The following is a 13,104-nucleotide window of genomic DNA, read 5'->3' as shown; positions in this document are numbered from 1 at the left end:
TCTGTCCTTCACAGGATAAGTAAAATGGATCACTGCAAAAACTCAAAATCTTAACAAGAATATTTGTCTTATTTCTAGTTAAAATGTCTCATTTTAGTAAAAAAAATCTCCATCCATCCATCCATCGTCCGCGCTTATCCGTTCCCGGGTCGCGGGGGCAGCAGCCTCAGCAGAGATGCCGAGACTTACTTCACCTACTTCCTCCAGCTCCTCCGAGGGGAGTCCGAGGCGTTCTCAGGCCAGCCGAGAGACAGTCTCTCCAGCGTGTCCTGGGTCTTCCCCGGGGTCTCCTCCCAGTGGGACATGCCTGGAACACCTCCCTAGGGAGGAGGGACATGCCTGGAACACCTCCCTAGGGAGGAGGGACATGCCTGGAACAACTCCCTAGAGAGGCGTCCAGGAGGATCCGGTACAGATGCCCAAGCCACCTCAGCTGACTCCTCTCAATGTGAAGGAGCAGCGGCTCGACTCCGAGCTCCTCCCGGGTGACCGAACTCCTCACCCTATCTCTAAGGGAGCGTCCAGCCACCCTGCGGAGGAAACTCATCTCTAAGGGAGCGTCCAGCCACCCTGCGGAGGAAACTCATCTCGGCCGCTTGTATCCGCGATCTTGTCCTTTCGGTCACTACCCAAAGTTCATTGCCATAGGTGAGGGTAGGGGCGTAGATTGACCGGTAAATCGAGAGCTTCGCCTTTCGACTAAGCTCCCTCTTCACCACGACGGTCCGGTACATCGACCGCATAACTGCGGACGCTGCACCGATCCGTCTGTCAATCTCACGCTCCATCGTTCCCTCACTCGTGAACAAGACCCCGAGATACTTGAACTCCTCCACCTGAGGCAGGACTTCTCCACCCACCCGGAGAAGGCACGCCACCCTTTCCCGATGGAGAACCATGGCCTCGGTTTTGGAGGTGCTGATTCTCAAAAAAAGTCTCATTACACTTAAAACAAGACTCATCACTGGAAAAAACAACAATTTTCACCTGTTTCAAGTAGATTTTTTAGAAAAATCTGCCAGTGGAACAAGATTTTTTTGCTTGTAATGATAAAATAAATCTTGTCCCACTGGCAGATTTTCCTACTTATTTCAAGTGAAAATTTACTTGAAACAGGTGAAAATTGTCAAATAAGTTATTTTTCTGGTGTTATTTTTCTGGTGATGACTCTAAATGTTGAAATAGCAGTAAAACCACATTCATTGATGAAATGACACAAGGGATGGAAAGGAGGGATGGCAGTTTTACAGGGGGGATGATTTGGACCGTATTTATTTCAGGGGGGGATGATTTGGACCATTTTAATTTCAGGGGAGGATGCCGTCCCCCCTCATCCCCCCTCAACTCCAGTACTGAGTGTACAGCAGCTTAGAATGAATATAGTTGATGAAGTAAACACACTGTACCCTTTTCATCTTACCGGTAGTTTTTCTTTTTTTTCCACAGGAAGTCTCTTAATGATTATAGAGCAGCGAACCCTAGAACGTGTTATCTGCGTCAGCATCATCAGCGTCAAAATCAAAAATCTGTATTCCTCGCTATCAGGAAATTGTGATGCAGCGCTCCTATTTATAATTACACAATTAGACAAATTATGACCAGGATGGTATTCAGATATTGCACAATAAAAGATGTCATGTAGGACATGAAGAAAAAGCGTTCAGGTATATTGCAGAAAACCTTGGATTAGAACCTTCTATACTAAGAAATGATCATGGTCAGAAGTTTCTCTTTCTGTATTTCCAGGCACCTGACCATGAAGCGAACTATTCATTTTGTGTTTTCTTTTCCTCAGATTTTCCATGTTTTTGGTACGTTCAGTCACTTTCTGTAAAGTAAACCAAGCATGAAAGTGGCACATACAGTACCTGCACCTGGCAACCAGATAAAAAGGAGCCAAGCTACATTGCTTTGAGGGCCATTTTTTTGAAAGACATTTCTTCAGTAAAAATGGTTCATTCAGTCGAAGTCTGCATCTTTGCAACCAGAAAGTAATAAGAAAAATCTCCTTAAAATGGGCAAAACTTTACTTTTTATGTAGATTTACTTTAAACAGCCCTCCAGTGCAATGACAGCAATTATAGATACCTCAGTGAGATGAATGAATAGGGCTTTTCTAGAAGAAAAAAGCCTGCTCCTCCAACCTGTTACTTTTAGATCATTTTCTTTTAAGCTGAAACATTCCTAAATTTAGCTGTTTGCCTCTCAAACCAGTCTCTATACTAAATATTTTAGTATGTATTCCCTCCGAGATGTAAAAGGCTTGTGAGGTTCCCCTTTCGGTGCCAGATGACTGTTCCACAGCAGAGTGCAGACAGTCACACCGTCGGAGCAGAAAATAGCTCACTTTACTTTACTGTGCTCAGGCTGGAGTCATGGAATTCTCCATCAGCTTGAAAACACTTTTTGTTTGTGGCTCAATAAACTCTGAGGCTGTGGATGTATGTCCCCTAATTCAGTTCTAGGCGCTTTCCAGAGACCCAGAACATCCTATCACATAAACCAGTGGTCCCCGAACCCCCGGGCCACGGCCCGGGTCCCAGAAAGGGACAAGCCTGGAATGCTTGCAACAAACTCCTCAGAGTCTGGCAGTCAGGAACTTCAACCTCCATCAATGTTTCTTTCTTCAGGGCCTGTGTTGAAAGAATCCTATTATATGGTGCTGAGACCTGGACTATGAAGAAGGAACTACAAGACCGGCTCAACGGCACATACACAAGACTCCTCATGTGTGTCAAAAACATCTCCTAGAAAACTCATCCAACCAAGGAGCAGATCTATGGTGAACTGCTACCAATAACAACAACTGTAGCACGCCGTAGAGAAATCTTTACAGGTCATTGCTACCGTGCTACGGATCAAGTAATATCTGACATCCTGCTATGGCAGCTCCCCCAATCATCCAGAGGAACCAGGCCTCATACTTATCTTACACAATCTCCAGGGACACAGGACTTACACTCCAAGAACTGGGAGCAGCAATGGCCGACAGAACCCGATGGAAAGAAGTGACATCAAGGATCTCGACGACAGTCGAAGGATGATGAGACTAACTGCTGTTGTCTTGTTCTACAGCTGCAGCTATGACTATTGGTCCTAAGACACTACAGTTTACACTAACTAGAGGTTTACTAACACTAACTAGAGGTTTACTAAACACTAACTGTAGGCTTTACTAAACAGAAAGGTTTTAAGTTTGGTTTTAAAGGTGGAGGTGGTGTCAGCCTCCTTAACCCAGATTGGAAGTTGGTTCCATAGTAATGGTTCCTGATAGCAGAACGCCCGCCCTCCAAATCTACATTTGGATACTCTAGGAACTACGTAAGTAAACCTGCACTCCGAGAATGGAGAGCTCTGCCAGGAACATAAGGCACTATCAGGTCTTGCAAATATCACGGAGCTAGGCTGTTTTGGGCTTTATACGCAAGTAATAAGATTTTGAAGCAATTCTGAGTTTTACGGGTAGCCAATGGAGCGATGCTAACACTGGAGAGACGTGGTCTCTCTTGTTGATTCCTGTCAGCACTCGCGCTGCTGCATTTTGGATCAGCTGGAGCCTATTCAGCAAATTACTTGGACATCCTGCTAATAACACATTACAGTAATCTAGTCTAGAAGATACAAAATTGAATTGTTGGATTAGTTTTTCTGCATCACTCTGGGAGAGGATGTTCCTAATCTTTGCGATAATACGGAGATTGACAAAACGCTGTTTTACAGACCTGGGGCCTCATTTATAAAGCTTGCTTGCGCAAAAAACAGGGCTTGAAAGATGCGCAAGCCACCTTCTACGCAAAGGCTGGGATTTAAAACGAAAAAACGAACCGAAAAATGTGCGTATCTCTACGCCAACCCCGACCCTCCCGTAGGAACATACTTAAGATATGGGGAACTGGCGATGCAGCCATATTCATGTCATACTCTTAATAATGTCATCACATATCAGACTTATAATATAATAGCGCTGATCGTGTCCCTCTGTGTTTGAAGCACAGCGTCAGTCAGGACTCTGGTGCTGCTGCTGCAGCCGCAGTGCAGGACACGCTGGGAACCTCCTTGTCACCACCGCTTCCAACCGTAGAGTGACTGAGGACAGAACAAATGAGGGGCTCCGTAGAGCGTTTAGGGGCTCTACAGAGCCCCTAAACGCTCTACCCTTCGCACAGAATGTCTTGATGATTTGCAATTACAGGCTGAGCCTACCATTAGTTTTTAAACTGTAAAAAGTGGGGGGGACAAAAACAGGATTTTGAAAAGTGGGGGGGACATGTCCCCCCTGTCCTCAGTGGAAATTGCGCCGTGGCACTCACGGCGTTTAGCGCAGAAACGGCGTGCTGCCACTCACTCGCTTTATTTTATACTATTTATATACTTTTTCTACTTTTAATGTGACCACCAAATAATGTCGTTTTCCTGTCCTCCACCTCATCCACAACATCTCGATCTCAGTCTCCGTATAATTTAGTGGCACGGTGGCTCGACACATCACATTCATCCTGACGCCCAAACAGGCTGCTCAGCAGGCTCATTTATATGCAAATACTACTTTGCATTGCCCATTTATGGTAAAAAGTGGGCGTGTAGAGGGCGGGATTCACCTGCACAACCTTACAGCTGGACTGTGATTTATAAAGCGAACATTGCGTGCAAGTGTGCGTGCAGACGGTTTTATAAATCCAAAAAATAACGCCACGGTTTCACACAGTTGTAATGGAAGCTATCGCAACACCATTTCATCCCTTTTTAAGATGCTTTGGACCAAAAATAATAACCTCTATTTTATTGGAATTTAGAGGTAAAAAATGTGTGAACATTCAGTCCCTTAAGACATGCCTGAAGTTTAGCTAACGGTTCTGTTTCATCCGGCACATAGACAAATAGACCTGCGTATCATCAGCATAGCAAAGAGAATTTATGCTATGGTTCTGGATTAAACTTCCCAAGGGCTGCATGTATAAACTGAACAAGATTGGCCCTAGCACTACTATCCTCACTGCTATGCTCAGATACGGAGAGACGTATTTCCAGCCGTCTCGCCACCCTGATGAGATAAAGATTAAGCTCACGCTGGAAACCAGACAACGAAGTAAATATTTTATAAATATTATGGTGGGTCTGCTATTCCTGCGGGACACCATAGCAGACCCTCGTCCTTACTGAAGAAACCTCATTATTCAGAAGTCTGAAAACATGCTCCACATCCTCCAAGGGTGCCATTTAATTCTTTTCTTTTTTGCCACACACTGTTTCCTTCATTTTAATCTGAGGCATCTGAATACAACATGCATTTTTCTGTTATTTCTTCCAACTTCATCTGCATCTGTCTTTCAAATATCTGTTGAAAATATTTTTCAGGTTATTAGTACATTCATGGTAAGATCCACAACTACACTGTTTTAACTGCCTCTCCCAGCTGTCATTTGTATGACAGCTGCAGCAAGTACATTTTTTTCCAGCTTTAAACACCCACTGTACCTGGAGAAGCAGGCCGGTAACTAGCTGATGAACACGGGGAAACATTTTGCAGCTAAAGGGCAGTGAGAACTAAAATAGAATCAACAATGGCCCTACATGAGGCAGATAGAAAAACAACTAAACAATTGGCATTTTTTGCTTTTGCACCTTTTTTCCATATCAGCTGCAAAGCAGATACAATATATTTGTTCTTATTTTGTTTTGTGTATGTGTTATTGCCAGGGTGACCAATTTTAAATACTCCTGATAATAGTCTTTCCTTTTTTCTTTTCACTGAAACTAATGAAAAATTGGATTGGATAAAATCCTCCTCCCAAGAAACTGAGGATGAGTCATAGTCGTGCAGTCGTTGGCCTCCACAACCCCAGACACACAAATATCCTCACATGTAGCTTGCTTATTACTGAAAAAAGCAGGTAACAGTGGAGCGTTGCATTATTGCCTATCCACTGTGTATAAGAATTCCCAAAAACTTCTGACACTTCTCTTCTGCTTAGCAACACTCACCTTAAATGAGTGCTCCTAAGTGCATTAAACGATCAAAATTGTTATCTGATGCCCACTTTGCACAGCCAATCTGAGACAAAGGATATTTAAAGGAGACCTATTATGGCATTTAATGTATATTTTAAACAGGCCTTGAATGTCTTAAAAACAATCAAAAGCTTGTTTTTTTCTACATAAATCAGAAATTCAGCCTCTGGGCTAGGAACCGTTCATGATTTACCTTAAAAAAAATTCCCCACGGTAAGAATTTGTCATCTCGCGGTAAAAACGATAAAGTCCCGTTGATGACGTTTTTGTGTAAAGCTGATTTATGGTTCTGCGTTAAATCCACGCACAACGTCCGTGAAGGAAGGAAGGAAGGAAGGAAGGAAGGAAGGAAGGAAGGAAGGAAGGAAGGAAGGAAGGAAGGAAGGAAGGAAGGAAGGAAGGAAGGAAGGAAGGAAATGAGCCTGAAAGAAAGAAAGAAAAAAGGATAAATGGATCTTAAAGCCTGAATTACGGTTCTGCATTATCGATGCGTACCCTACGCCGTAGGCTCTGCGTTGGTGTAACCAAATCAGCCTTTAGTTCCCTGAAGAGGGACCGGGTCACCTCGTCTTCACACAGGGAGATTTAATTGAATTCTAAACAGTTACACCACAGTTATTTACTCCGATTCCTCATCATTTCATTTCTTATGTTACAAGACAAATGAATCATGTTAACTGTAAAGAAATCACAACACTGAATTTTCACAAATGGCAACTCTATTGTTAAAAAAATAAAACATAAGTTGCATATAAATAACATTTATGCACTATTGCTGGCTCAAGGAAGGGCCGTGCGTCTTCTGAAGGTGTCGTTGAACAGCTCCAGGTGCTTGGAAGATCTGAAACCATAAACAGAAGAAAATGTATTACTAATAGAGCTACGGTATTCCCTAACGAGTGAGTGGCTCCGTTAGGTAACACTGGAGCCACTGGAGCTGCTCACCGGTCCGGTCCGGTGAGCAGTCCCAGTGCTCCGGAGCTAAGCTAAATACTTATCCCATGCAAAGTTCATACTTGTAGACAAATATAAATAACATAATAAAATAACGTCACTTACCGCTGACTCGTGTGCAGTTGCCGGCTCCGTTCTGTTGGCACTGATCCTTTTATGAGGGCAAGTGTTGATGCAAAAACTGTCCCTCGCTGTGGAAACAGCCACCGCCACCGCTGCTGAACAATGGCGGAGTTCTTGTCCCGGTGGAGTTAGTTGTGGGTGTGGTTTCACCAGCGGAGGCGGACCTAGGGAAATCTGCTCCTGTCGTTACGTAACGACAGGAGCAGAATCTGAACGGCTCGTAGATCCACATCACACTGGACGGCTCATCCGGGCGGCTGTACAGACACTGCAGAATTTGGTTGCTTTCCTCCTTCTCTGAGTTGGCAGGCTGAGGGGAGACCACTTTAAATATGTTAAAGCAAGAAAAAACCTGTTTTTCATAATAGGTCCCCTTTAAGATGTACACAATAATAGTGTGTGACACCAAAGATTAAATGGATTCCACAATGGTTATGTTCATTCTGACAATATGAGATTTGTTTGGGGATTCTGGCACAGATGAAAAACCACAGAAAAATGCAACCAACAGCAGTGAAGGGCTTTTGAAGGATGTGTACCGCACTTTCTTGCATCTCGTGATCATCCTCTCCCAAATGATGATGATGATGATGATGATGACGATGATGATGGATCTTTCACTTGCTGACTTGGCCATGTTGATAAATCCTGAGATGCACAGAGATCACAAACCTCAGGTGTCCTTTGAATTATACATGAACATGAACATGAACAGCCATGTGCAGCCTTTTCTTACTTTCTTTCTTGCTTTTTTTCAAAAACTGATTAAAAACTTCTGAAGTGCGTGAGATGTTTGTATATACTGGAGTGAATAAATATGAGTGTCTTTACAATTGTATGCCCCCGGTATCGCAGTAATGGGACACAACTTTAAAAATAAGAAAAAAAAAACTAAATTAAAGCTGCAAGGAGCGTTGAACGGGCCCTCGTGCGTGCATTTTTCAGCAATAAAGGTGAAGGACTCAAAACTAAGTCCGATGACACCACCCACGACTCTGGCGCGCTTTTTGGCGTCTAGCGTCGCCACGGTAACGCTTTTGACTGACAAAAGTAATGCGCGTTGTCGCAGGATGGAGACGCACATTTTGATGTATAACACACCTGGGTGCACGTTACGGTTCGGCCCGTAATAACTGCCAAAGAAATGGCATAAATTGCACCAAAATTACACGATTAATTGAAAATGGCCGACTTCCTGTTCGGTTTCGGCCATGGCGCCAAGAGACTTTTCTTTAAGTTGCGACATGATACAGGTGTGTACCGATTTTCGTGCATGTACGTCAAACCGTATTGTCACAAGTCCTGTTTTATCCACTGCTCTGCGTCCCCCACGTGGGGTGCGCTCTTATGATTGGCTGAAACAAAGGGAGACATCTGATTGGCCGCAGATCCTTCCATGTTAAAAAAAAACTTATTTGTGGATCGAGTCACGTCATGGGATTCTCAAAAGTCACACGCAAATCCAGCGCAGCTCACAGACAAAAAAAAAAGTTTGTAAATCAGGTTATATTTGTGTGTGCATCAAAAATACATTTGTACATCTTGACCTACGCACGTGTGAATTGTCCTGTGCACGTGTGAAAACGGTGTGTGTATTTGCAAATCGGTCTGTGCATTTGTAAAACTTGTCCTGTGCATTTGTCAATTATGAGACTGTTCTAGCGCCATACTAAATACCTTTCCACATTATTTTTCTTAAAAAAAGTAGAATTTTTATATTTATAATATAATATAATTTTGATATTTGCAAATCATGATTCTGTTTTTTTTATTTCATGTAACACAGTGTCCAAACATTTTGGGAACTGGGGGTGTATTAAGAGAAAGTGTGATTTTAAGGGTGGACCTAACAAATGTAACTTCTTAAAACCACTTTAAGCAGACTGAGCTGAGCTCGGTTTGCTCACAAGTGAAACAGGCGATGAAGCGAAACGGCTGGTCTTCCTTTAACCTTTTTATCTTTGATTAATAATACAGTGAAAGCCAGAAAAGCAGTCTCAAATGTACCAGTTCCATCAATGACGCAGTTGATGAAGGCAGTGAAAATGTGTGAAAATAGTGTCTATTTTCCCAGTTCAGCATAAATCCAAGCTTTTCACACCTATTCTTATTATTCTCCCCACTCCTCCTTCTGCTACTCCGAACCGCCGAGCTGCCTCTTTGATTGACGGGTCCATCTCTCCCTTCTGAGCCCCGTGAGCCAAGTAAAGACCCAATAACCCTGTAGAGCAGGGGTGTCAAATGTGCGGCCCGAGAGAGATTTTCATGCAGCCCGCGAAAAGTTTCCAACGCAAAAAAACGAAATGTTAATTTACTAAAAAGGAAGGCATAAATAATTGCCATGAATCGCAGCATATCTGATAATGTATTTCTTCTACAAATCCATCGTTATTCCACAAATAGAGCAGTTTTCGACATTTTTTCAGTTTTCTAGAACGCATTTGCCGATTTTATTTCTTTGTAGACGGTCGTTTATTTTTATTAACTGACTACTATTATATATTTTCGCAGGAAAAATATCACTACTAAAAAAGATGATAGAAGATATTTATTCGGAGAATTTCAGTTTTGAATACGAGGATAGTGACAAAGTAAAACAATTAAAAGAGAAGTGCTGACTTTTTCGGCACACTGGCGTAAATATCCGCGCCGATTTTTAAAAATAAATACACTTAATTGTACTGGAAAAATCTCTAAATCACAAAGAAACACTCTCAGATTTAATAAGAAAGATTTAGCTTTTAATTAAATTTCCTATAAAAAAGTGAAATAAAAAAAAACATACTTGTTTCTGTTTATCTTTGTAAAATTTATTTTACAAAGATAAACAAAAACAGAAAGTTTATTTCGGTTACATTACATTATTTGCAATTCAAACTGTGTGTGTGTGTAAGAGTTTTGTCATTTACACACACACACACACACACACACACAGTTTGAATTGCAAATAATGTAATGTAACCGAAAAAAACAATTCATTCATTCAAATGATATTAAAAGTATCTTACATAATTTGAAAAAAAAAAACGAGAAATTTCAAGAAAAGATCCGTAAGAAATATATTTTACATAATTAGAGTGTAAACAAAGTTCATATTTCCTTTAAAATTAACTAAACTGATATTGGATTAGATAACAATAGTAAAAAAAAAGAATTAGAAAAAAACATTTTCGCACCGTTTTTGTTATTTTGAGTGTGCGGCCCACGAGAAAAAAATTGGTGAAATCCGGCCCGCCAACCAAAATGAGTTATAAATAAACAAATAAACAAACAGATCTGCTGAAAAGATGCCTGGAACGTTGTACTGATGCAGCTTGGTTCTCCTCTTGGTTCCAGGTACCTGGGGATCACGCGGCCTCTCACCTATCCGGCCCGGCAGAACGGCCAGCTGATGGCTAAGATGATCCTGGGAGGGTGGCTGGTGTCGGCGTCCATCACGCTGCCACCGTTCTGCGGCTGGGCCAAAAACGTCCACAAGGCCGGCGTGTGCCTCATCAGTCAAGACTTTGGTTACACCATCTACTCCACAGCCGTGGCCTTCTACATCCCCATGCTGGTGATGCTGGTCATGTACTACAAGATCTTCAAGGCGGCTCGCAAAAGCGGCGCCAAGCACCGTTTCACGGACCTGTCTCGTCGCGAGCGCCTGGAAACAGTGACTAACGAGGCGTTGCGCATGCAGGGCCTGAAGCCGCCGGGCGTGGCCGAGGAATGTGCCACCTTGTCTCGCCTACTGAACCGCGAGCGCAAGAACATCTCCATCTTCAAGCGGGAGCAGAAAGCAGCCACGACGCTGGGGGTGATCGTGGGGGTTTTCGCCGTGTGCTGGCTGCCGTTCTTCATCATGTCCACCGCCAGGCCTTTTATATGCGGAGTGGAGTGCAGCTGCGTGCCCATCTGGCTGGAGCGCACGCTGCTCTGGTTGGGTTACGCCAACTCCCTGATGAACCCCTTCATCTACGCCTTCTTCAATCGAGACCTGCGCTCCACTTACCGCGACCTCCTCCGCTGCCGCTACCGCAACATCAACCGCAGACTGTCTGCTGTGGGTGTACACGAGGCACTTAAGGTGTAAACGTGGCAATTTAAGCAACAAACTTTGGCGTATAGTGGCCCTGGGACTCTACAATGCTCTTGAAGCGTAAAGGGGACCATGTACGCAGCAGTCCTGCTAGAGAAGACACAGATTGACAGAATGAGAGTCGCGGGTGGTGGCTCTCCATCCCCTCTGCAAAGGCACACAGACAAGACGACTACTTCAGTTTTTGGGTGAACCGGCCATCCTATTTTTCGAAAGAAAACCATAGACCAGGGGTCGGCAACCCGCGGCTCTTTAGCGCCGCCCTAGTGGCTCCTGGAGCTTTTTCTTCTTTTTTTTTCTTTTTTTCCTTTTTTTCTTTCTTCCTCTTTTTTCTTCCTTTGTCCTTTCGACTTTTTCCTCGACATTTCGACTTTTTTCTCGACCTTTTTACTTCTCGACATTTCCACTTTTTTCTCAACATTCCGACTTTTCTCTCAAAATTTTGACTTTTCTTAACATTTTGACTTTTTTCTTAACACTTCAACCTTTTTCTCAACATTTCAACCTTTTTCTCAATATTTCGACTTTTTTCCCGTCATTTTTTCTTTTTTCTTGACATTTCGACTTTTTTCTTAACATTCTGACTTTTTTCTCAAAATTTTCACTTTTCTCATCATTTCGACTTTTTTCTCAAAATTCCGACCTTTTTCTCAACATTTTGACTTTTTTCTCAACATTTCGACCTTTTTCTCAACATTTTGACTTTTTACTCGACATTTCGACTTTTTTCTCGACATTCCGACTTTTTTTCGACATTCTGACTTTTTTCTCGACATTTCGCCTTTCGCCATTTGCCTTCATTCTAATACAATACTTTTCATTTTTTGCGGCTCCAGTCATATTTGTTTTTTGTGTTTTTGGTCCAATATGGCTCTAAAACATTTTGGGTTGCCGACCCCTGATATAGACCGTACCTGATGGGCCACCGGAGCCGGTGCTGCTTTCTTGCATATGCCACAATCACTTGGTGGCTTCTTATTTAGGGTTTAATAATACAGGTGGGAAAAGATACTGTATGTAAAACACACAAAATTACTCTCCGGCATTCGCAAAGAGCACAAATAAAACAGATTTCTGTATTATAATAAAATCAATGTTTTCTAAGGGATAAAAAAACAAGTTTTGTGGCATAATGTGTTGGGAGCATCTTTTGACACGAGCACCTCTCAGGTAAACACTTTGAGGTGTGTTGTGCCGAGATAACAGAAATATTACTAGGCCTACTAGTTGTGGCTTTCAGTTTGGGACACCCACTAAATTCTATAGAAGTTCACATAAGATGTTTCACTGAAGTATAAAATTACAAACTGAGTGGGTTGGATGTGAAAATGCAACATAATGGGAACTTTTCCCTCTCTTATAATATCAGGGTTTAACAGTGTAAAAGAAAATGAAGGTGGTGTGTTGAGACACTGCATGACTCGTTTGTTTTACATGGACTGCTGTACACAAACAATACAGGGGATGATCATTTGAATAGTGAATAGCAACTCAGCAGATGTGTTTCCACGCTGAACCCTCACTATCACCGTGTGGCACATTTGAATCGAACACGGACTCATTAGTCCAGCTGTTTAGCTATAAAATGTATACGAATCGTTCAGTTTGTGATACAAGCATGGAATTTGGTACACAAATAGCCAAAGGCATTCCAAAAATAATTGGACGTGGATCCATCGTGAATTTTCAACATGGCGCCCATGGCAGCCATTTTTCAAAATGGTCGCCAGAAACAAGTGTTTTCTAATGAGTGATTAGTTGAAATGAGTTGCCAGTTTGCCCTGGCTGAGCTTCAACACCCACTCTATTACTTATCCATTCATTGGATGGCTCAGTTCTTGCAGATATGAGGATCTTTTTTGGTTTATTAGTTCAAAGTTTGTTTTTATGTATAATAGATCTATTTTCACGATATGACGGTATATATTTTATTTTGG

The 13,104-nt window shown here is 42.5% G+C and overlaps 1 protein-coding gene across 1 annotated transcript in view; it reads left to right on the top strand.

The window, feature by feature from the left end:
- htr7c (5-hydroxytryptamine (serotonin) receptor 7c) overlaps positions 1-11,362 on the top strand; it is a 58,947-nt gene extending 47,585 nt beyond the window's left edge. Inside the window, exon 2 of the mRNA XM_061729801.1 lies at positions 10,423-11,362. Within this exon, the coding sequence (XP_061585785.1) occupies positions 10,423-11,161 (739 nt within the window). The 3' untranslated portion in view covers positions 11,162-11,362. The remainder of the gene's footprint in view (positions 1-10,422) is intronic.
- Positions 11,363-13,104: the final 1,742 nt, after the last annotated feature.

The sequence above is a fragment of the Cololabis saira genome, chromosome 9 (assembly GCF_033807715.1).
Source record: "Cololabis saira isolate AMF1-May2022 chromosome 9, fColSai1.1, whole genome shotgun sequence".
Taxonomy (NCBI): domain Eukaryota; kingdom Metazoa; phylum Chordata; class Actinopteri; order Beloniformes; family Belonidae; genus Cololabis; species Cololabis saira.
The sequence above is the reverse complement of the archived record's forward strand: the minus strand, read 5'-3'. Positions and strand labels throughout refer to the sequence as shown.